General features: G+C 35.4%; 1 protein-coding gene and 1 pseudogene across 1 annotated transcript; both read right to left on the reverse strand.

The window, feature by feature from the left end:
- Nucleotides 1–793: 793 nt before the first annotated feature.
- Nucleotides 794–10,519, reverse strand: LOC142977931 (multiple inositol polyphosphate phosphatase 1-like). Its single transcript, XM_076122061.1, has 7 exons — nucleotides 10,300–10,519; nucleotides 6,971–7,119; nucleotides 5,596–5,874; nucleotides 4,379–4,477; nucleotides 3,721–3,930; nucleotides 3,037–3,284; nucleotides 794–1,865 (listed from the first exon to the last, which is right to left on the reverse strand). Exons 1-7 carry the CDS (start codon nucleotides 10,442–10,444, stop codon nucleotides 1,643–1,645), a joined length of 1,353 nt encoding a protein of 450 aa, XP_075978176.1. The 5' UTR covers nucleotides 10,445–10,519; the 3' UTR covers nucleotides 794–1,642.
- A 3,072-nt stretch (nucleotides 10,520–13,591) lies between these two features.
- LOC142977767 (uncharacterized) lies at nucleotides 13,592–26,234 on the reverse strand (annotated as a pseudogene).
- Between the last annotated feature and the right edge of the window lie 226 nt (nucleotides 26,235–26,460).

Consider the following 26,460-nt stretch of genomic DNA (forward strand, 5'->3'; position numbering starts at 1 on the left):
AATAATAATAAACTTTCAAGTTTATATACATGATTATTACAGACTTCAGGTACACATGACAACACCTGCCAACATAATTTAATTTGTTCTCATTAATTCGGTAAAACATGCTGCAAATATTCAGACGGCTATTAATTGGACTAAAATAGCTAGGAAACGGACAAAATATGAGTCAATCCGGGTCTCTGACGACTATTTTGAGTGGAGCTGATTAACCATTCTGATTTAAGACGTGTCATCATGCCAGATCTGTTCGGCTAGTAGATAATTAGATACAGATGTGATGTTGTAGAACACACACGATTTTAATAAAGTATGCTTGTTTAAATATATTAGTGTGTGTCATTTGTATAATATTGGACAGGCCCGACTTCGTCCTGGTATAGAACAATTTTAAAACCGTTGATTATATCCCATGCTAACCCAGTCGCTACAGTTATTAACATTTTAATTATCTATTATCCAATTTGGTTTAGTTGTTCAAATGTTATGCCCGTACATGCGTTTCGGTGATCCGTTTTTATTTATATAGATGAGTTATAATATAAAATATATTAGTATAATAAATAAATAATAAACTATAAATAGCCTTTTTTCTCGTGTTATATATGTAATCGTTGCAAAAGTTTAGAAAACCACTTGATAATTGTAAATTTAGTTCATAATCACTATGTTTTTCATCAGGTTTGGTGTGCGTACTCAATTTGTATGGGGTTCTATTTCAGTGTTGACCAAATTATATACTTTTGTTAAATGATTGAGAAAAATATAAGGAGTAAATAAAATAACAAAATAAAAAAATAAGCTCATTTATTTATAAAAACTATTAAATAAATCAATAAATAAAAACAACAGATGCAGTTTTAAATTTAAAATTATTTCACAGCCTTCGTGTAAACATAAGTTAAATAAGGCTCCACCTCTTTTCTCATCACTTACTCAGAACTACTTGCTAAAATTGACCTACTAACCTAAATAGTAATACTAATACCCAAAGTAAATTTTGTCTTAGAAAATTTGCCAATGACACTGACTGACTTAAAAATGGTACAATTCATTTTCATTCCATGCTCACTCAATATTTAATAGTAAGTAAATGGCGTTACGCGTATTGTTGTAGTTGCAGCAATGGCTACTAACACTACAAAGCCACAGCATAGACTATGTAGTATATACAAACAGTAAAGGAACTCTGAACAAATATTTGAATCGCCTCACTTCAATAGATGCAAACTCATAATCATTGGTGAGAGCTCAAAGCAGCGGCTGACAGTACGATCACGGGCGTTACTTCCGTTTTCAACGATTAGCCGCGCTCTAGTGCGTGTGTGGCCTTCCGAATTTCCAAATTATATTAACGTTTCCATGCTGTGTTTATATTTGTCCTACCTAAGCGAAATAGAGAGTGTACCAGTATTTCGTGCACGCACTTGGACACTGTAAACAAAGCCCTACACAGTTGTCTGGTTTCAATGAAACTGACTGCCGTAGCTGAATATCGGCCAAAGAACGTTATCTATATATACTATCGCCCAGCGCGGTATTAACAGCTGTTCAATAAAAACAAAAGACACAACATGACGACATCGATCATTCGGCAGTCCTTTCATGAGCAAATCTTCTACGGGCAAAGTCCTGGCAACTACCACCTCCAAAAGCCACTGACAGCAGCCGCACTATTAGGTGCAGGCACTGGTGGTTCATACTCATACTCCATGCTGCAGAACTCCAGGCTAGAAGCGGTGTAACCCTCGAACTTGTCTCTGAACTCGTCCCACGTGCAACCTTCGGGAGGACAGATGGGCGTGCTCATCTCGTTGATGTAGATTTGAACTCCGTAGTGCTGATGGTCTGATACCGTGCAACTGGAAGAGAAATACAGCTCTGTTATTGCCTAGGTCGTTTTATACATAAAAATAGCGAATGCCTATGTGGGCGGTGCATATATAATAGCACATCTATTCAGGATTTAATTGCAAAAAACGGATAAAAAAAAGCCTTAATTTGTGATCACAGCATCAAAAAGTACGAGCGTAAATCGCTTTCTTAAAAAACACATAATGGCCGAAATTTCACAAACTATGATACTTGTGCCAGAGATAAATTTTAATTTTTAGATCAGTCGGGTGGTCGCCCGTCCGCTGGTAAAGGATTATCCATTATTTACGCCACACCCTGTATATAAGGCAACCACCATGACGTTTTACAGGCGGTTGTATAAACATAGAAAACGCCTCCGCGGAATGACAAAGCTATAATAACCTTAAGTCCAATGAGATAATCTTACTCATAAAATCATAAATGAAAATCTAAATTACTCTAAGATAAAGGCAAATATAACAGGTTAGAGTGATGAGTGCGTGAACAGATTACGGCAAATTATAAATGTGCGTGAACACAATCTGATTATATCAATACTATATGATATAAAACATTTATTACATGATATGAGTAAATAATAATCATAACCGATAATCAATGATTCAATACAACTACCGCAGTACTAAGTACAATACTTAATCTTGATCTGCTTTCAACCAATACAAAGTACGATCAGATCCGAAACCACTATTTATTTTATAAAGTACCTTATATTATGCGATTTTTTTAATATTTGGTATTGAATCACGACAAAACGACTAAACGTATTTTGATGTTTACTGAGAGTACAGTCAGAAAAAGTAGATCAAAATGTAGGAAATCGTGCTCCTGTACTAAGAATGAAGAATTACATGAAAAATTCATGCAGCTCCATATACTAAGTGGGTCCAGTACGTAACTGATAAATTACTGCAAAGGTCAGCATTTTTCACAACCGTTATCTGCTGCCTGACTTCCTAAATTCAGTGCTGTCAAGTAGCAAGAGACTATTGAAACAATTAGTGTGAATGACAAGTGAATTAAAAAAACAAATAGTTCTCCTGGCATACACTAGGGACGCTGCGCTGCGTTTTCGATATAACCTTTTTCGATAGCTACTCAATTGATACTGGTAAAAACGTTGCCTTACATAGATGTAAATGAAACAAAGCTTACCTATTCAACACAGCAATCATATTAACAGAGAAGGCTCCAATCTTGCTAGACCTCCACAGTCTATCAACATTCCTATCAGTAGCCTGTAAAGGTTCGGCATCCTTGTACAGTCCCAGGGCACACCACACCATCTCCAGCATAGTGTCGTGCGTGAAGTAGCTCACTACCTTCGTACCCTCGCCCTGGACTACAGCTTCGAATCTTTCGAACAGGTCTTTTAGAGCGGTCTTACCAAGGTTTACGTTCACCTGTTGAATACATTAGTAATTATAAAGCATGGGTATGATAAATTTGCTATTTACAATTAATTTTATTGACATTATTTTTCATTCATCAGATCATCTGTGAAGACAAGCGTGTTACTACAGCAATTGATTGATCGTTCAAACGACTACATACTTAAAACTGTCGTTCAACGTACTTACTAATCCAAATTGCTACCAAATTGACGATTTTTTATCTTTTAAATTTAGCTTATTAATTATTAACTTTGTACTTAAATAATATATTTATGTACATATTCACCCTTAGTAAAATTTAATAAATTTACGATCAATCGGTTAGCATATTAATATACTTAGGACCAGTTTCACAAGTTCTAGATAAGTGTCGAATAACCTAACCGACATATAAAATGACAGCAAATATTAGTTTGAAATGTAACTACAATATTTTTCTCCTCACCCAAGATCCATATCCATTCCTATGGTAATGCCTAACATCATCGTAGTACTCCAGAACCACCAGGTCTTCATTTGTGAAGGGAGCACACCACGGAGACTGGAGGTTGGTAGCCCAGGACCGGTAGAATCGACAGAGCTCGTACATTGAGAAGATGTTGTCTGCATCCAGTTTAGTCGAGATTCCTAAGCGTCTTTGTACTGCGTTTTGTACCTATGGGTAAGAACAAGAATTTATTGAGAGAAAGTATAAACATACATGGTATCTAACTGTGTTTAAGGTTAGGTATATTGACTGCACTTTTCTAGGGATCGATTGCTAGCATGAGAATGGTTTTGGATATCAACATATTGTGGTGTAAATTTTTGCATCACCCGATTTTGACAATGTATAGAGTGGTAAGAAACATAAATAAAATAAGGTTATCTTAATCGATGTTTTACTTAATTTTTTTGGCTTCTTGACAAACTAAAGAATAAATGCAATTATGTTAGCATGTCACACCTAAACCAAAGAAAAAAACAAAAGAGGATAAAGAAAGAGCTGTGCTCAAAAAATAAAAAATAATGCAAAACAACTCCAAAAAACTTTTTTTGTATTTTTATGGCTCTTTAATTAGTTTCTCCAATTTTGCAAAGATATCCTGGTTTAAAATACTCACAGCGACAAACTCAGGTGATTTAAAATAGCTGTCCAACTGGTCAGCCAGGGGTTGGCCACCTTTGACGTCCTGCTGATAACGATCACAATTCTCGTACGGCTGCAAATGTAACAGTTTGCAATAAATATAAAAAATCTTGGCAAGAATCCCGGGTGAATGAACTGGAGAAGAGTGTGGACCCCAGATAGTGATCAAAATTTAATGTTTTTGGGATTCTGGATGACATTTTGCTGGAAGTAATTGTTTATTCTGTTGCTTTTATTACGTGTTTAGTGCTCATTTCTTTTTATAGCCTTTTTCAATTGACCATCTCCATTATGTGATAACATTCCTAACTTTATGTTATTTAGGCAGTTGTTTCTTTTTAAATAATCGTGTATATTAACTTTTAAAATTGCTCCTTTGCTGACGTTAGAAGCATTGAAATGCAGTCACTTAATAACCTACTGGAACAAATAATTACCGCCGATATTGTTTACTCCCACTAAAATAAGCAGAACTAAGAGAGTGCTTGAAAACTCTCATGTCCTTTTTAAAAACACATTGGATCATAACTTTTAAATGACACCCAAAACATTAAAAGTCTTAAGTAACGAACAGTTTATTAATAGCAAGTATCGACCTCTACCTCGATTCTCTACCATAATCGACTACCGACAACCGGCTAGCTATCAAATTTTGACATTTAGAATGTACTGCCAAAATGTTTCCTACGACACCCGTCAGAGGCGCTGATCAGATTTTCATACAAAATTTCTCGATGACAGTTCGGTTGTCGGTAGTCGATAGTAGAAGAGAATCGAGGCACTGAGTAACTATTGTACTTTTCGAACGATTTCGTTAGTAGTAATGCCTTGAGAGCAGTGATAGCCGAGTGGTATAAGTTGACACCTCCCACACGAGTGGTCGCAGGTTCGAACCCGAGGCAACACACCCATGACTTTTCGAAGTTATGTGTGTATTAAAAATAATTATCACATGCTCCAACGGTGAAGGAAAACATCGTAAGGAAACCTTGCATGCCTAAAAATTTGTTTAATACATTTATTGAGGACATGCAACGTCCCCAACCCGCACTTGGCCAGCGTGGTGGACTCAAGGCCTAACCCCTTCCTTCATTACGGGAGGAGAACCTTGCCCAACAGTGGGACAGTAATGGGTTACATTCATTCATTCATTTCCTTAGACCACGACTAAAAAAGAAATTTCTAACTCACCCTAATGACATCATCTCTTAACAACGCATCATCCACAGTGACATTCAGATTAACACCATCAGTAAGTCCATGGGCAAACGCCATACAACTGGTGATAGTCCTCTGTTCATTCGTGGGCCTGAAGTAGAACTGGTCTGCAGTACCCTGGAGGAGGTGAGGGTACTTCTCCCGGATCCTGCTGCCGATGTCGTAGAGTTCCTCGTAACCGGTGCCCGTGAGGTACGACTGGCTGGTCTCTAGAGTCTCGTTCCAGGCCCAGACTTTGAAGTTGTCTATGTCCTGGGAAAGTAAATTTAGTGGATTAAACAACTAACCCCCTAAAGTACATTTAGCGGTAGTTTATCTACTCAACAGCGTTATTTTTATAGGAGTTTAAACGCTATTGAATAGATAAACTACCGCTAAATGTGCCTCAGAAACCGGAGATTCAACATGGGCATCGAAATCTATATCAGGTTAAGCTTCAAGCGTAATCGTAAAAATCTTCATAATTTTTAAAACGCCTGTCATTCATTAATGTGTATGCAAAGGTGTAAAATACATCCTACTAGAATGGTTTATATCATCGAAATTATTTTCGAAAGTGTATTTAGAGGTGTAATATAGACCCAAATTTTACTTAATATGTTGGCTACCATTAATAAATCCTATTGCCAATATCCGGCTACGTTATTTGCGTACGTATTACGAGTTATAAAAAAAATATTGCAATTAAAATTGAAAATCAAGAGCGATAAGACTGGCCCGACCCGAACATCGATTAGGGAATGTATTCACTAACACTTGGAATTCAAACATACGTAATAAATATCTGCCTATATAGATTTATTTACAATCAAACAGAACAAACACTTGAGCTCATCATGCAAATATTTGTCGTAGGCATGTCGTAGGTCACGAACTGTTTAAACAACTCTCAGCCATTTATTTTCCTTTATTGTTCAAATAAGAGAATCAAAATACCATAGTGACTGCCTCTGTAGCGCGTTCGGTAGTGTATCGGAATGCTAACTACGAGGTCCAGGGTTCGACCCCCATATCATGTCATGCCATTTATATTAGACTAGGTTTCTGCCTTTGGAATTTTGGCGATATTCTCTTAGTGCTCCTTTGCACTTTCTAAGGAATCTTCATGCCAGATATCAACTTTCTACGCTCAGTAGTCTCGGCTGTGCGTTGTCTATCAGTCAGTCACGGAACCATATAGATTATTCTCTACAGTAGTCCGGAGTTAGGTAACGTGCCCGGTATATGGCAATAGACTCGCCCTCTATTATATGATACTAACATTGAAAATGGTAAAACGTGGCAGCTTTTCATAAACCTCTACCTACACCTTCGGATATAATAAGCGTGATATTATTTGTGTACATACCTGTGCACAAAGCTGGCTATTGCCTGCTTCATAACTGGCAATGATCTCATTCTTCATACTGGCCACTAACTGCATGCCGACTGTGACGCTCTTACCGGGGTTCCTGTTGCCATGTCTGTGTAGAGACCAGACTGATACCGCTTGGCAATCTGAAGATAAAAGTACAATTTACTACACGATTAATACATAAGTCGCGGGTCCAGCACATGGCCATTTACTCACAGGCTACACTTTTTGCTTAGATATTATAATCAACTACTCGATAATTTTGAGTAGTGTATCATACAATACGGAAATTAACGCGAACATTCATTTTATGTTAGAATGCCTGCCTTTTTGGCGCCGGGCGCAGGTTACACTGGCAGTCATGGTCGCAGGCTGAGTGTTCGCGTTAATCCCCGTATCCTAATAAATAATCAACATCAAAAACGAAAGTTTTAAAGCTATCAATGGCCAGTAATTTATTGTTGATTGGTATTTTATTTACATTTTAAACTAGCGATAAATTCATGAAAGAACCTTGAAAATCATAAGTCAAATACTCTGAATTATTTGTAATTGTTTGCGTACAGGGCTCCATTGTCGTCATATAGTTTCAAATACAAGAGCACACATCAATAGTTATAGCACCAATAGTAACACGGATAGTAAACATGACAGCTGTATATACAACACGTTTATTTGACGTGACAATACTGAGAACTAATATTAAATAATGATGTTTAAACATTGTGTGACGAGTCCCACTAACTGGCAGTTATCGACGCGGGAATGTTTTTGTAAGGTTTTTTATTGGGCAAAGTTTTACAACTGATATTTTTGATTAGCTGTCTTAAGAGGATATGTTTCATCACGATGTTTTCCTTCGCCGTTAGATCAAGTGACAATTATTAGTAATATGCAAACATAACTTCTAAAATTTATTGGTGTTTTGCCTCGGGTTCGAACCGTCGACCACTAACGTGGGAGGTAATAGTATTATCAATTAACACAATTAGATTGTCAATATTAATTTATGATTAATTTAGACATTTTAATGCAGGCTGCTCAATTAAATTATTATGTATTTGCAATTAGGAGAAATAATTTAGTGTTACAGGCACTATTACAAATATATCCACAACAGACGCATTGATTTAAGGAAAAGAGAAAGGGAAAAGACAAACAAAATTACACCACTTTCCTCAAAGGACAACAATAATTGCAACCAGTAAAGTACGTCGATGAAATTCCTAATTAATAATGGGATAAATTCCTAATTAATAATAGTGTCAAAGTTGTTTAAGCCGCCCGTCTACGACGTGACCGCTTTTTACGTGCCTTTTGAAATACAAAGACACCCAGTTCAAATATCACTATGCAGTCACCCATCTACAGAATGATCGCGCCAGGGGTGCTCGTTAACCGAGGGATCGTTAGATGTTAGATGAGTAAAATGTCTAAACTAACTTTTGAACTAAAAAAATTACATGTGACCTCCTACTAGATTATTTCTCAGCTTCTATGACTTTTTCCACACGCCTTTCCCCCATTAAAGCCTTACGTGATTAATAGTCAACCATAATTAAGAATTAACTAATTCATTTAACCGTTACTCCGGTGATGAAAGTCAATAGGCAAGAATAGATTAAGAAACAATCGCATTGATGCGTTGTTATTAAATATTTATAATGGATTTATTTTCAATAACAGCTTATCAACATTTTATAATGCAAGTAATGTGACCGTACGTCTTGATTTCGGCGGGATTGTCCCGTTTTCAGACTATGTGCCTCATTGTTTCCGCTGACGGCAGCCGTAGTGGTTAAATTGATCGCTAACCGATGCCACTACCATTGCGCTAAAAGGACGTGGGTTCGATTCCCACACGAAACACGTCCATTGTTTGTAAAAGTTCCCTTGACACAAGTGTGATTCGCAAAGTATAGTTTACGAATCGCTTTTGCTCGCTTTTCCTAGGAGTGAGATTGTGTTACTGTGTATGGCTGTGTTGTATTTTTTAAATAAAAGGTAAGGCGTGTTTGCTCGGGACAAGTTCGAGGTTGGCTGCAAGCGGTTTACTGCAAGCAACTGCAATGGTTTTTATGACCAATGAAATTGATCGTTGAAGCTGTTTCAAAAAAAGTTAAAAAATACAATTCTGGGCTAAAAAAATGGTCACACTAACCATGACTCAATTCATAGCGAATTGACATTATGCTATAAATAGGTACTTATTGTTTCAGTGATTCCAGCCTGTATTGGAGTTTATTTATATTGTCAGCGTGTGTACACAATACTTAGGGCCACTGCATACCATAACTGTTTTAACCTGGTAGGACGTTAACCGACCGGAGAGCTACTCTATTACTCTTACAACTAGTAAGACGGTCACACAATCGGCGAGAAGACTGACGCTTTTACTTGCTCTGCGAAGCACGAAGGACTTCATTCCCAAATTTCGTACTCGAGTTCCTTAAAATCACTAAGCCTTGACAGAAAGTCTTAGAAATATATTTCAGTCCAATCCGGTAACATCACGGAATATCCATAAGCTATCAATGCGCCACTGATGCATGCTATTCATATTATAAGCGAAAGTTACTTAATCACGTGTGTCACGCTTTCACACCAAAATAGCTGAACTGATTGACATGAAAATTTGCAAATTATACACTAAGCTCAAATAATATTTTTCGAAACGGAAATCGAATCTACTATACCTCGGCACTATTACACCAGAAATAGTAAAAAAGAAAAAATATAAGTATAATAGAAAGTTCATGGTTAATTTTGTTATAATTTTAACATCAAAAACCATGTTTTTAAATATGAAATGTCCTTCCGATCCCGTTAAACAAATAAAATGAACCATTAGCAGTGCATTCACGTCTCGGATGCGAACCCGAGACTTCTCACATAACAGTTCAACGATCTCATGACCTTAACATTACGACTGTTTAGTAAAGTACTAAGCAGCGCAGTTTTACATTTTGGCAGCATTGCTAGTATTATTAAGATGGAACCAGCACTTTGTTTAAGCCAGCTCTCGAACCCGGGACCTCATGATCAGAAAACAAGTACATTACCGCTAAGACCAACGAGATTATCATTACTATAACCAGATTTTACTTCCTTGTGAAAAATCGAAGCCAAATAAATAAAAAAGTAATTAAAGGACGGGTTAACCGTATATTCCTTTCTTTTAATAAACCTACCGTGTAGATATATGTTTGTTTGTATGTCCTCCTATCACATCAAAACTGCTAAGAACATCTGGACAACATTTTGATAGATTTTTCAATAAGAAAAAGCTGGAGTTAGTTCAAATATAACTAATATCTACTTACTATTAGGCACAGGCTGATCTCTGATATCCCCCCTTATAGTATCATAAGGAGTCTTCGACGCGAACAATCCATAAGGGCACTCGGCATTAAAATAACAGCCGTACACTTGCACTATCAAAGCCAGTAACACTAGTGGCTTAAGCATCGTGACTTTTGTAAGCCAGTGGCACTATGAAGTTAGTGGCACTACGATGTGTAAAGTGGCTTAGACGGCGCACGATTGTGTTTGAAACGCTCCGTCAGGTCCCTATATTGTCCCCACTACTTGTAAAGGCATGTTTATATTGTGGTGTTTATATTTTCCTTTTGATCGAGGCTGTACGCTTGTGCTAGACGGTGTAGGTGTGTCTGAAATATTGTAATGTTTTGATGATTACAATGTTAGGTCTTAGGAAGTAGGAAGCGGTATTATTGCGGTATATCGGGCACGTTACCAAATTCCAAGCTACTATTGAGAATATTCAATAATTCTACAGTCACTTCCAATTTATCTGCGTAACAGACAAAACCATTCGGATATGACCTTACCAATTTTATTTTTATACACGTCCGTAGGTCAGCCTGAGTCTGCCTTACAAAACAGCGGTTAAAATAAAATTAGGTACAATTTTAACCGTATATTCGTATATTTTCCATTAAAATTTAAATAATAACAAATATAATCAATTTCTGACCTTTCAAGCCTTGAATCAACGATGCTGGCTAAGGATGAGCTGAGAGATCGGATTGATTATCTATCGAATCTCATTCAAGCCAGGTTTCATTTCGACGTTTTCCTTACATCTAAACCATCACCGTTTATCCTTAAACCTTGACAAAACAAACAAAACGTCACCTGTTATGTATACCAACAACCTCATTACTTCTATTACTGTAATAATCTGACATTTGTTCTCTAACGGTAAGTAAATAATTACAGAATTATTCTAATTATTACAGTTGAAACTAACGGGTGACGACGTCACAGATCATAATTACTGTGAATGCAGAACAATGTTTTTGCGTGTGTTCGTGTAATACTCATTCATAGCGAAGTGGTAATGACCTCGAATAACCTTTGACTACAGAAGTGATTGACAGACGTGTTAAAAAAAACTCAAAGATGAATAGAAGCATCGTACTCGTTGTACATAGGCATAATTTATTTTTTTGAGTTCTTATTCAAGGTTGTATATTTGGAAAAAAGCGGTTAAGAAACGCTGTATTTTTTTATTCTGTATTGTTTCAATGTATAACCCCTTTGTGGAAGGAACTCATGCCTCCAGTAAGGTGGACTCCAGTAACGGAACAGTCATGGGTTAATTGTAATGTTATTAAGCCTCAACAATATCGTGTTTTTTAAAATCAATCAATTCTGGCAAGACAAGACATACAGATATTTGCTCCTCATCGGAATCAAACCCTTGACATTTGACACAATGTATATAACATGCCAACTTCTATAACCAATACGTTGTGTGATGTTCCATTCACTATCATCTTCAAAGTGTTTATCACAAAGAATTCTTTAACATTGATATTCTAAATATACACAAGCCTTTACACCGGATAAAATATCTTCACATCTTATCTCCATAATCTAATCAAATAAAAGAAACATGCATTTGACAGCCTAATAACTACTGATATCTAACGTCCCAAGTTTTTTTACCTACCACTAACACTCACTAAAGAAAAATGAAACCTTATGCAATAAATAATAAAGCACAATTTAAATTCAACCATAAAAAATCAAAGGTAAATCATTTTAAAATGCTTTCAAGAAAACGTTTCAATAATATTTACCGGTCATCAACTTTAATACTTCACAATTGAACCTTAAATTGCAAGGAATAAGATGCAATTTCGACTGTAGATATCTTCCTCATCGGCAAATCAAATTGAAATGATTAGATATTGTTCACGTCAGCACCACGCCTCCCGTCCATGTTTAGGGTTAATGTCAAATATTAAATGATAAAATTTCGCTTTTATTGATACAATATTAGACAATATTATTGCATATAATATAGTTATTGAAAAGGATTTAAGGTGTGTAAAGATATAAGTAATAAATATAGGCCGGGAAGTGTTCAGTAGCGGGCTTGAGTTTGAAACAATTGCTTTGGTAAGATTCATAATCTGTTGGGTATTTGAATCCATTTATCATTAGAACAGTACACCTGTAATCTGTACCTCGATTCTCTACCACTATCGACTACCGACAACCGGCTAGCTATCGACATTTGACATTTAGAACGTACTGCCAAAATGTTTCCTACGACATCCGTCAGAGGCGCTGATCAGATTTTCATAAAAAAGCTCGATGACAGTTCGGTTGTCGGTAGTCGATAGTAGTAGAGAATCGAGCCACAGTTTGGCATTGGAATCCATTTATTATAAGAACAGTACACCCGTAATCTGGTTTAGAGATATATCTAACATAAAGTTTCTACTTCACTTTGTTGTCTATATCTACGTTAAATTTCATCAAAATCGGTTCAGCAGTGGTGGTGTATAAGCGTAACAGACATATAGACTTTTGAATCTATAGAATTGGTATGTATCAGCTGCTGATTCAGATACTGCGTTTATTTTCCTTCACTGTATAAGATAGGCTTAAAATAGATTACGATCGTTTTAAGAAAATAACAGTTAGTTTTTCCTTATAGCAGCGGCTATCTTATACAGCAAAAATAGGTTATCTGAAACCACTATCAGCTTAAGTTATATATGAGAAAGGTTTTCATACATACATAACATCACGGCTATTATACACGAAGGTGTAAGCAGAAGTATATGAAATAGCTTTACGTTTCGCCATTAAGCATATTGGCATTTTCCGCATACATTACCAGACTACAGACTACTATTTTAAATAATATAATGTATGAAATGTATACTAGGAAAACACCAAATAGCAGTTGGTACGATCTGCGAATTGAACCTGGGACCTCGTAGTTAAGAGTCGTACATAATTTTTTATCTTTACTTTTCGTTGGTATAGCTGCCCAGAGAGGCAACTATAGCACACAGAAAGTTTTCATATAGGAACAAAATATATAATTATAATCAGAGTCCGAGTTTCAGAATAATATCTGCTGCCGCAAGTTTTTATGAAAATTGTGAATAGTAATTTGATACATTACTCGAGCGGCCCGTAATTGCTAACAAGAACCTTGAAAACGTATTGTAGGTTAAATAAAACTAGTGTAATTGAATAAAGTGACAATTGTACTAATGTGTTCTTTATTAAATAAATACTGAAATGTAACAATTTCATGATACAATTGTGTTTGTAAAGTGACTTTTTTTATTTTCTATCCTCAACCTGTTTCAGTACCGTGAAGAAAGTGTATGAGGCTTTTATTATCTGAAACAGAAGAGACAGTGATGTTTTTTGCGCTCAAATCGTTGTGAACAAAATAATAATAGAGAACTATAGTCCTACAACTTAGAACAGAGCAAGACTCTTTACTAAGTTGCCGACTTGTAAGCAAGGGCAACTTATCTAAATTGTAATTTATACTGCTATGCATTTCCAAAAAAAAGTAAATATCAGAATGGCCACTGCCGTCTGCATAAGCGTGTAGTCATTATTATTCTGTATTTTGCCTTATGAACAAGGCTTTCTGCTATGATGGACTAAAGCTACAAATTAAGATAGATGGATGCTTACAGAAGTAAAACAAGCAAGTGAGAGCGTAGTGAATCCCCCGGCGGTGAGCTTGGCTACGCGTCGCGTGCGCACCATCACTATGAGCAGCGCGCGACGCACGCGCACGCTGCACAAGTACCACGGACAGAAGTACGCAGAGCCCGCTATCTCCGAAGACTGGGAATCATAGAAGAAGAGATAATAAGAGTAAGTTAAAGTACCGTTGTGTCAACGACGTAGAAAAGATCTGATATCTGATCTACCACGGGGTCGTGTAATCGATTCGCACCAAAATATTATTTTGGTGTGACCCATAAATATTGGAATACAAACTATAAATGAACACGATCAAAGCTGTGATTACTGTATTTCTAATTCATTAAGTTAGCAAGACAGCGCTACAAAAGAGGAAACAGAACAAAAAGAAAGTAGAGATAGATTTCTTTGAACTGAAAACAGTAAGTATCTAAGCCTGTCTAAAATTGTGTCCTACGTTATACCTATAAACACGTGCGACTGGATTTACCTCTTCCTGCAGTTGGTTTCCTTGATAGCAGTAGAGGAACACTTGCAGCATCATACACAGAAGATACGCCACCATCGATATTATACGCACCCAGTTCTTGTTGTTCAATTCCTGGAAATTAGACCTTAAACTTAAGGAATCAGGTTAAGTCTGGCAATTTGAGTTGATTCGGAATCAATTAAAACGTGATGTTTTCAATTACCTATGCGTAGCATTAAATTTTTACAATATTAAATAAGCTTGTCCCTTATTTCATGGGACTACATTGCAAATGGAGAAACATGGGTGTATTTATACACCTCTGCCTAAGTATTTGGGTCTAACAGCTTTCTTCATGTATGTATGTAGAATTTTAAAATGAGTTTTAGTTCTAGTCAAATGTATCACGTGTTTGAGTTTAGAAAGAATCAATTAATCAATCAGCCTAATGGCTAATTTAATGATTGATTGATTGGATTTCATCGTGAAATGTTATTTCTATATCTTAATGAGATGATGAAGATTAGATGTTAAGATTATCGAAATATACTAGAAATCTTTTACGAATATTACTAATTAACAATACACAATGAACACGCGATTTAAATAGCGAGTACATATATAATAACATGTTGATAAATTACTGGCTATTCGGGTTAATTCAAATGAAATTAGTGCATTAACGATCATACGAGTTGCGTATATGACAAGAAACACACTTTTACACGCCTCCACTCCCAAAAGCGAGCTTATAGGCGCAAATAAACGAACACTGGACTTACATTGATAACGAACCACAAAACTCATAAACACTTCGTGCGTAAGTACATATCTATAAAAGCCTATATAATCCCTGCATCATATAAGTACACCTATAAATCATTTACAACATTTAAAACTAAATATCCTAAAATAACCTTTATATTTCCTATAGCTGACCCGCGCAACTTCGCTTGCGTCCAATAAGAGAGAATGGGTGAAATTTTTCCCCGTTTTTGTAACATTCATTACTGGTACTCTGCTCCTTTTGGTCGTAGCGTGATGATATATAGCCAATAACCTTCCTCGATAAATGGGCTATCTAACATTGAAAGAATTTTTCAAATCGGACCAGTAGTTCCTGAGATTAGCGCGTTCAAACAAACAAACAAACTCTTCAGCTTTATAATATTAGTATTTTAGTATAGATTATAAAAGCGACACGTGCTTCAAAAGCAGTATTTTATCAGAATATCAGTCAAATCACTCTGACATGTTCAGCCGTCGTGCCTCCTGCAATATAAGTTTATAGATGGTAGGATAATGTTCTAAATTGTTGTAATTCTTATCAAGATTTCAGTAACGCTTGTTATCGTAAACAAAGGTGGCTATCGGAATGATGGATCGCAATCTTAATAATTTAAATATATTTAAATTAATTACACAACCATTATAATTAGTTAGATTGTTAGGTTTGTTTAATTGTTATAACAAAACTTTTAAAGTTGAGCTTCACTGTTCATTTGAAAGGTTTTAAAGAAAGTCAAGTTATAATAAGTATTATAACTCTGGCGATTGCAAAGGTGGTTATCCCGATCTAAAATTAATTAAGATCCTTGGACGTTTTAACAGCAAATATTTTATCTTCGTACCACTATTTTTCTTAGATTTTTAGCGGTGATGGCTACACAATGTTAATTTAATTAATCCCATTTGCTAAACTAACAGACTTGTCATAGAACTGGGTTCATATCAGTAGAATGATAGGTAGGATTCGAACTAACCATCGATAGCAAATTTTACTCGATAGTTAAATAACCAATTATAGCTACTACGCCTATACATTGCCCTAAGATAACTACACATTATTTATCTACCAATCTTTCTAAAACATAATTATTACTTACAAGAGCCAATTGATAAGCAGTCACACATATAATCACGGTAGACACAGAAAACTGCGCAAGAATTGGCACAGAGAAGCATGTTTGTATCTGAGCGGCCGTCTTCAGAGCAGCCTCGTGTTTCACCACGCAACGCTGCAAGCGAGAGTGAACCGTCTTGTCGTCGACCGAGCTTAGGATTTGCTGTGGAGAAAATAGTGACACTTATTACGTTTTATATTTTTAGACTTCTATCTCACTACGAACTTGAGAATCCCCTGATTTTTACTTTTCATGTGAAATAGACGTACAACTCCTGCACTACGATTTAGTTTTGTATCGCGAAATCTCTTAAAACATACAACTACATATATACGAAACAACTACGTCTAGAGCAATTACTGTTATTTCAGACCTGATAACAAATCCAACTATAACCATTTAAACCACTGTGCCACATGTGTCATTATTCACTACTTCTCTCATTTACTTACCTGATCGGTGATGGTCACAGTACTACAAAGAGTCCGGAGTGAGAGGCCCACAAGCCTCAATCTGCATCGGCACACAGCTATTAGTGACGTCACTAACGTGTCCAAACACACGTTAACTAGCGCTGCTATTGTTAGTGCTGAACTCTATAAAACAAAACACCGCAAACTAGACATCATAAAAATTAAATTGTTCCTTGCACTCATCATCAGCCTAGCCTTTTTTCCAATTAAGTTGTAATCAGCATGCGATCTCATCAGATTCAGATTCTGAATACCAATGTTTTACATGGAGCGACTGCCTATCGGACCTCCACAATCCAGTTACTTGGGTTATAACACAATACCCTTCTGTAAGACTGTTCCCTTCCTAGTACATAAATAGGTTAAAATGTTAGGTATAAGGACAATGGTCATGAGATCTTTACACAAACAGCGGATATAAGATTAAACCAAAGTTGCTATACCGACTCTGTTTAGGTTTTATTTTCTTTTACTTCAAAGTTTTTTATGTCTGATTCCAAGGTCAAGAAATTTGTTTTTCAATAACAGCGTACATCCGCGATAGTTTTTCTTAAATGTTAGTAAAAAATTATGCGCATAGTGTGTTTTTTCTGCAACATTTACGACCTAAAGTAGTAGTATCGTATAGAATTTATCTCGATTATGCAATCGTGACTCGATTGAGTGTAACTGTGCAGTACTTAGTGCATATAATGAATGATTTATAACTCATTGAAATTCTTTGAGAAGAGCTAATTTAGTAATATATAAGGGAGATGACGTCTTAGAGACATATGTAGAATAGAATTGTATATAGTTATTCACGAACCTGATTCGCATAAGTTAATTCGTACGCTGGTGACTTCGATGTGTTGTAAGGATACCTGAGAAAAGACAATTCATTATAAATATGCGAGGAACGAATGTCTTTAACTATTAACTAATTTACATGAAATTGTGAACAACAACCGAAGTAGACCAAAACGTACATCTCGTATTATTATGACATAGAGTGTGAGACTTCAATTAACGCCCCTAGCACATTCCGTAGGTACTTATTTTTTAATTACTCTCTCTAAACAACCTGGTGTAGGATAGTTAGCCACCGCATCCTAAGCGCCATGCAAAAAATATATTAATTCAACTAAGATTAAAAGCCAGACAACAATGTCGAGGGTCGGAAATCATTAAAACTTTACTCATTCTTGTTTGATGGTCTTGTTGCGTACTTACCAAGCCCTCAAAGGCAGTTGATTCTTCTCAGCACTGGCCGCCCAGCCGAAGACGGTGACAGCAGATAACCACGTGTACAAATACAGACTCCTGATTGTTTCACGATTACAGCTATAAAAAATATTGCTTGCTATTGAAAATATTCTAATAGGAATAAGACAAAACTTTGACACCTTGGGTAAACAAAATGTTCGACCCAAGTTTTTTACCCGGAAGCGACATCTCGTCACCCTCGATTAGCAATCCCATAAACTTACAAACAGTTGGCAGAAGCAGGCAGAATTTTATTAATTAATGCTCCTCATATCAGTAATACGACATGTACAAAAAAGTACTTCATATTACAATCTTAGTTTACAATTATACAGGTTTTAGGTACATTATAAACAAGTCTTACTTTTATGTGTGCAGACCACTGTAAGCATTTAGCAATGCTACCCGAACGTCATAAGCATAATCAGAATGAGTCGGTGCACTCACATCTAATCTCGTAAAGTGGGACCTTGTATATAAAAGACTCTATATGGAAATAACAGGGAATAGGAGATTTTTAAATATGAAAACGGAAGTTCAAGTACTGCATATTAAGAAATCGCAAGGATATGGATAATTTATTTAAAAATACTTTGCTATACCGGATGAAAATTTAAAATCTCAGTTGTTACAGTATTTTTGTAACATAAATAACAAAAGTTCTCAATATCCTTTACTTATTTGTATCAAAAATATGATACATTAAAAATCCCTTACATCCACGTTAACTCGTATTCCACGAAACAAAAACTAACGTAATGCACAATCCTAATTTCTTTTCTCATAAAAAAATACCAAAATATCTTCAAACCTACCTCTTCACAATGTCAACACCATCACTCCTATCCTCAGCTCTCAAGTCATCATCAGCTTCAACAATAATCTCTTGTATCTCCCTCCTTCTCATCACCACGTTGATGATCTTCGTCGCGAAGGCCAGGTTGGTGAAGAGTAAGAATGATGCACTGGTCATGAGGGTCAGGTCGCCCCAGATTTGAAACATGGCACCAGTTTGGGCTATGATGATGCCTCCTAGGGTGAAGAAAGATATGGTTTAATTTTTTTTTAGATTATACGAGAAGAGAATCTATTTTTAATAGCGCAAAATAGTAAAAAAGGAAGTCGATAAGAGTATCAAACAGGCATGCACCAAACAGTGACTGAAAATATTTTTTTTATTTCTAGTGCAGAAGTTTTATAATGACACTTGAAATTGTAAATGGCTCTTTCCTCCTTCAATATTTTGAAGTATTCTAACTTGAACTTTGAAATGTTTAAAATAAACTTGTTTGTATTCCTGTTTCAATGACTCACTCTATCATATTTTAAGAGTTATAGAAAACGTGAAAATCTACTTCATTAAATCAATTTGAATCAGTTTCCTAAGCAATCATCTTGGTTTACAAAAAACAACAATCAAATTCCACAACACAGTTTATGTCAACCTCATTATAATACGATTACATGCAAAAAACAACAGAACACAACACTTACCAACAAGAAACATGAACCATGTAAACCAATACAAATTATAGAAGAACCTTTCGTAAAACCCTTCAGGTTTACTCGGGGTTAGAAACCCTACGATCTTTAGAACGCTTAGACAGAATTTTAATGACGTATTGATATTTGAGACGAATAAACCCATGATTATTGATGATAATGTATGGTTTAGATATAGACTGATATCAGCCTAGCCTTTTCTCCAACTATGTTGGAGTCGGCTTCCAGTCTCACCGGATATAGCTGAATACCAGTATTTTACACGCATCGACTGCCTATCGGACCTCCACAACCCAGTTAGGTACGTAAGTTATAACACGATAAGTACCCTTCGGTAAGACTGGTTGTCAGACTTTTAAGCTTCTGACTACTGTTAACGACTGTCAAAAATCTTCGAAAATGACGGCCGGGACCAACAATTTAACGTGCCTTCCGAAACACGGAGGAACTCGATGTCTAGAAGATGGCCTCGCTTTAGATATAGACTGAGTATTGTCAAAATTTCTTAAAAGTTTTGGAAGCATACTGGAGTTTTAAGTATAAGTTATATAATGTAGAATTAAAACGTCTATATTTTGGTGCGAGCTGTCTTTAGAAGCTATAATAGTCATTTCTTCTATGGGTGTTTGTCTGTCTGGATGTTTGTTTGTTCAGCAACTTTTACTTTAATTTGAATGTTTTAAGTATCCGGTCTAACGTTTAAATTTGTGCATAATTATGATGCGTCGATAGTATTTGAATTGTACACAAATGTATGTTAGCAGAGCCGCAACATTCAACTAGTAAGTATATTACTAATATTATAAATGCTAGAGCTTGTATGTCTGTTTCTCTTTAACAGTTATGCCACTGAATCCATTTTCAATATCAACCATGGAGATAGTCAAAACCCTATTTTTATTATTCAAAGACTACAGGCAAATCCCTTTTTTCCGAAATTTATACATACGTAAATACATAAAATCCCGCTTTTTTCTCACACCAGGGTACAATCCTTACAAACTTTACTGCTTCATTAACTACCATTCATTTTGTCATACAGGTGCTTGGATTTGAATAGAAAATGTTTTACTTTTTTTTAATATTTCTCAATTCCCATTTCATTCTACATACGCGAATAGAACCGGGAGAATAACTAGTATGTAATCAGAGGGCATGTTTGTACAAAGGTATGTAATAAAACAACAACATTTTTTCATATATTTTTTACTTCATAATGCAGGTGTTGACAACAATTTGGTGAAGTAACGATGTGTGAATAATTGTAAATGATTGTGTTTATGCTAATACGGCATTGTCATCGTCGATTAGTGTTTTTGCTGTTCATAGAATTTGTTCGAGCTGATGAGATTATTTAAAATGGATTCTCATTGTCATGAGTCAGTTTTGTAATATTGTTGTATGAAAATATTACAAAAAAACTACTATTTTTATTAATATGTACAACAAATCACGCCTTTTTTCCTATAGAGCTTGGTAGAGATCAGTTTTAGGAGTAATTTACGTAATTACTTTATACTGCTTAATTTTTCTAATTAATATTTTATGAAGATTAACTGAGCTTTTGTGTAACTTTCAAATAAAACAAATCTACACGTTACTTTACATACTCTAAAATTGTAATTTAGTCTTAAAAAAATAAGGTATATAAGTTCCAATTCCAATTTATGATGCAGGCCAAAGGTTTACAATCTCTGCCTAAAAACTATTTACTGCTATATCGTGAAAACGATCGAATTGAGTCATTAAGATAATTGTTACTTAGAATACTACGGTATAACATAGTTCTGTTTTGACCATCTGCTCTTCTATTAAGTAAGCTAAACGTGCCATTTATAAATTGAATAAAGTGTCTAATACTCTATTATTTGAAAATATTTTGACAATGTAACGTAATTTTAGGTTTCAGCTACTTTTCTCGATCTACCTATTTTTTTCGTAATTATTATTGGGAGTGACTATATTTTCAAGAAAACAAGGCTTTTTCTTACTAACTGATTTCAATTTATTATTTTAATTTTGCTACTAATCTTGTTCGTTTTAAAATATTGAAAGTTATATGTTACAAAGCTTTCACATTACTCAGTGACTTGTTGTAGCAACGTGAATAACGAGTAGGAGGCTTTGATGATCTGGAAAAGAAACACAAAACATACTATAAATAAGCCTTAGAATCATTCTATTAAACACACAGTCTTGATAAAATAACACAACTTGCTACGATCCAAACAAACTTCCTTTACTTCCCTTTCTATTATACTTCAGTGAATGGTACATGAAAAAATAAATCACTAAAATATACATCTGTTCTCTGAATAATCTAAGTGATAGTAATTCGTAGCAAAAATTTATCCAAAATCTAGGAATTCACGTGTCCGGCTGATTCTAGACCCGTTAAGGCCAAGATATCTTTTTATTCTCAATCACTAAGCACATAAATATTAGATCCTCTTCTAAATAATTACTCACAGCCATGAAGGAAGCAAGTGAGAGCGTGGTGAATCCTCCGGCGGTGAGTTTAGCGACGCGTCGCGTGCGCACCATCACTATGAGCAGCGCGCGACGCACGCGCACGCTACACAAGTACCACGGACAGAAGTACGCAGAGCCCGCTATCTCAGAAGACTGTCCCAAAAAAACCTTTATTTATAAACTTACAGAAAATTAAGCACAGAAACAATTAGGTTGAACTGGAAATCGTGACGTGACCAGAAATGACATAACAAAAACTTGTACGTACAGATTTATTTCTTCTGTAATGTACAATTGAATCAAAATATATTTTAATTTGCTACTTATTAATTAACGAGTGACTTACATTACTGCTTTTTATGATTTAGAAGTTTTATTACATGTACTGACGTTCATAACCTTTATTACTTACTTCTTCCGACAACTGATTGCCTTGATAGCAGTATATGAACACTTGAAAAGCCATATTCAGCAAATAAGTCCCCATCGACAATAGCCTCACAATATTGCCAGTTGCCATCATCTACAAAATATAAAAAACATATCTACTCTTCGATAACAACACGCACGTTTAGAAAATATCATTCCATTTTTTATTTATAACTAGCGGACCCCGCAAACCAGAAAAAATATATTTGGTTATAATAATATGTATTATATTTATTATATTATGTTATCAGTTAAAGTTTACTTCACCGGAAATTATTAAAACGTGAGTTAGTTTCAACACCTCGTTTTTCGCAAAAGTCTTCAAAATTGCTTATTTTCGACAGGCTAATACTGTGATTATTGTCAGTCTGTCATTCAAAGAACCCTAAGACATTATACCCACAGACAACTGAAAAGCTGTAACGCAGATGATGATGAGAGAGACGGTGAACTGTGCGAAGGTTGGCTCTGAGAAGCAGGCCTGCAGCTCCCCGGCTGCTTGCAGAGCCTCCTGGTGTTGTAGCACGCACCATCCCAGGCGTGTGCTGAGAGATTCTTCTTGAGATGGTGAGAGTAGAAACTGGAATAGAGAAAATACGATACTATAATAGGGAAACATTTTGAAGACTACGTGTAGAAATGATTGGATTGGATGAAAGGTTGAAGTTTTTGTAACAAACTTTTGATTTGATGTGCAATAATGTGCATCATATTAGTATTTTATTCTATACTTAAAACAAAAAAAAAATGGTCCATATTGAAAATAACGCCATCTCTGATTTACTCACTGTACTATTGTAACGTTTCACACATCGAGTCGTAGACATGCTACGGAAACGGTGTTCTATAGCTACGTGATTTTCCCGCTAATGCATAGATGACACTTTCAGTTTCATTTCGTAAATAAATAAAGTCCTTTTGATTTGCATAAAATTCACTGTATTAACAATCATTAATTAGGTCTTATGCTAATGATATTCTCAAGCTGTTCCACCCTAATTTATATGAATAGAATATAAGCTTTCGTAGAATATTTCTAGTCAATAGATATTTGGGGTAATAATACCCGTGAAAACCACCGTGGACCCCCAAGATCCACATGTTTTTAACTATAAAACCCATGTCTTTTTCATGGCTTATAAATTGGTCTCGGATAACATATCCAGTACATAATAGCAGCAAATATACGAAAACAACTATCTTAATTCCGCCTGATACACTAATCTATACTTTTGTAAAAATAATGAAACGGGCTAACAATTTTTGATTTTATTTGAAGACTGTATGCTGGTACGTATAGTATGGTAGTATAGCAAATAATAATAATAATAATATTGCAAAGCTATAATCTTCAACACATGATCCTGTAGTAATTTATGCCATGACCAAAGTGTGTTGCTCGTAGCAGCTGCTTACATCATCAATGACTTATACCCAACAGAAGTAATATTAAAACCATTTGGCAATCAAAAAGAGAGGCCAAGAGATTCTTGCTCAGCTCTATTCATCAGCCCTACCTTCCGAACTGGCGGTAAATTCACTCTCTGTATCATCAGTGACAGCATTTGACCTAAATGAATAACAGATTTGATTTTGATTTTACCTTCCCATTATCATCCAGGTCTTTTCCAAGGTTCTTCAGAGCATGTCCGAGGAGCCTCAGCCGGCACCTGCACTGAGCTATGAGGGCGGCTACCAGGGTATCCTTGGCTACATTCAAGTATGCTGCAATGAGAAGTGCGCCAATTTGGTGCACGTATGTCAGCTCGTATGCTGGAGACTTGGTTGTGTCGTACGGGTACCTGGTATTGATGAAGAATTTATAATGGAAGATTAACGTTTATAAGCATTGTTAGGCCTTTATTATATCGAAGTAAGGTTAAAAATCTTCAGTTAAAGCTTAATACTTATCGAGACTCTTTAACAGTGAATCATGCCTTGATTTTGTATATTAATTGTCAAATTTCAGAAATTAAAATGTTGACAAAAGACTTTTTTTTTCCATCTTATAACAGACATAACTTTTAAACTCCCGCGTTGCATGTTTAATGTATAATAGAATACGGGAATTAACGCGAACACGCCATTTTTTTTACCTTAAACAAAATGCCTAACGTGAAGAATTCTATAGGCATCGTATTCTATTATACATTAATCTCATAACTGGTCCATGGATACTGTTTTTGCTAAACAAAAGTGTTCACTATTGTACTGCGCTATAGCTCTGTCTGTACCCGACGGTAAACAGTCAATGAAAAAAATCATGGTGTTTTCTAGTTTAGAGGGCAAAATATATTCACAACAGTACTTTTATAATGTCATTATATATTTGATTTATATACGAAATATTGTTTATTTTAATCACATACCAAGCTCTCAAAGGCAGTTCTCCTTTCTCGGCGCTCGTCGCCCAGCCGACGGTAGTCACAAGTGTAACGGAGAAATAAAGCACTTGCAATATTATCATTTCTTTGTTGCAGCTGAAAACAAATATATGTATATGCAAGACATACACATACACAAGTAATAATCTATACATAGCCATAGCTATAAAATATCACCTACTCTATCTCTATTTAACGCAATCTAGAACTACGTATCTGCATAAAAAATGATGTTAACAAGAACAATGGATTTAAAAGCATGAAAAACGTCGAAAAATCTTTGGGTCAGGTAAAAAAAAACCTGATAAACCAGTTTTTCAAAAACACAGCGATGCAGTTCATTTCCATATAATCTCTATTGAATTTGATAGAACACAATACGTTTTAAAAACTTGTTGGTTTTTCCACGCTTGGAAATATTTTCGTGAAATTTTTGATGCTTATTGTATTTGACAAAGCAGTATCATATAATGTACGGGCAAACCGCCAAAGTAATCATCTTAATTAAAATAAGAATCATGTCCAAACTTCATAAAAGTTAATCCAATAAAATAATTACCTCTTAACAATGTCTCGTTCCTCTTTATGCACCACTCCAGAGAGGACTCTATCAGCGTCACTCACGATAGCCTGGATCCTCTTCCTCCGGCCCAGGATATTTACGATCTTGGCAGCCTGCGCCATGTTGGTGAACAGCAGAAACGCGGTACCAGTCATCAATGGAATGTTACCCCAGATGAGGAACAGGTCTACCACTTGGATAATCAGGTAAGTTCCTGAGGAAATGATATTTTGAGAGATGTAAGGTTGAAGATTATTATGAATTGTACTAGCGAGTTGACCACAGCAAATCCTCAAATTTGTGAAACTATGAACGAACTGAATTTGAGACAAATTATTTTAAGCGACGGGTTTGTGGTTTGTTTCGTAAGCAACCGTGGAAGCTTGGGTCTAACATAATATGGCGTCAATATTGGTAAAATGGACATATGATTTTTTAATATAGACAGCTGATACAGCAAGACTTTTGTAAAACCCTTATTTACTACACGTAACTTTGATCCTTGTGCTTTCTGTTTTTCGTAGTTAGTGTAGTTTCAAATAACGTTTTCTGTATTCGACCATTTGTAAACAATATAAATAAACAAATAATCCGTATATATCTAACTTAAATAAAAAATAAATAGGTAAATCACACCATAACTTCCCAATTATAGCAAAATAAAACCTACCTAATAGAAACATAAAAGAAAATACAGTATAACAATTATACAGCAGTTTATTAGTCCCGTGCAAATGTTCTGGGACCCAAAACCCCACAATTTTGAGTACAGTTAACGAAACAGTCACGGATAAAGTAGCGTTTTTCACCAAAACTCCCATTTTCAAAGATTTCACTTGATGACTGTACTTGACTGTACCGAGTTGTCGCATGTGAAGAATGAAAGCTCAAATCAAAATAATTGCTGAATTGGTTTTGAATTGTTAATTGAAGAAAGCAGGGGTTTGTAACTTGATACTCAAAAGATATATTATTATTACTGATGTTCCATCGAAGAAAAATAGCAGTAGGAAGGCATCTATACTAATATTATAAAACTGAAGAGTT

The sequence above is a fragment of the Anticarsia gemmatalis genome, chromosome 13, assembly GCF_050436995.1.
Source record: "Anticarsia gemmatalis isolate Benzon Research Colony breed Stoneville strain chromosome 13, ilAntGemm2 primary, whole genome shotgun sequence".
In the NCBI taxonomy this organism is placed as follows: domain Eukaryota; kingdom Metazoa; phylum Arthropoda; class Insecta; order Lepidoptera; family Erebidae; genus Anticarsia; species Anticarsia gemmatalis.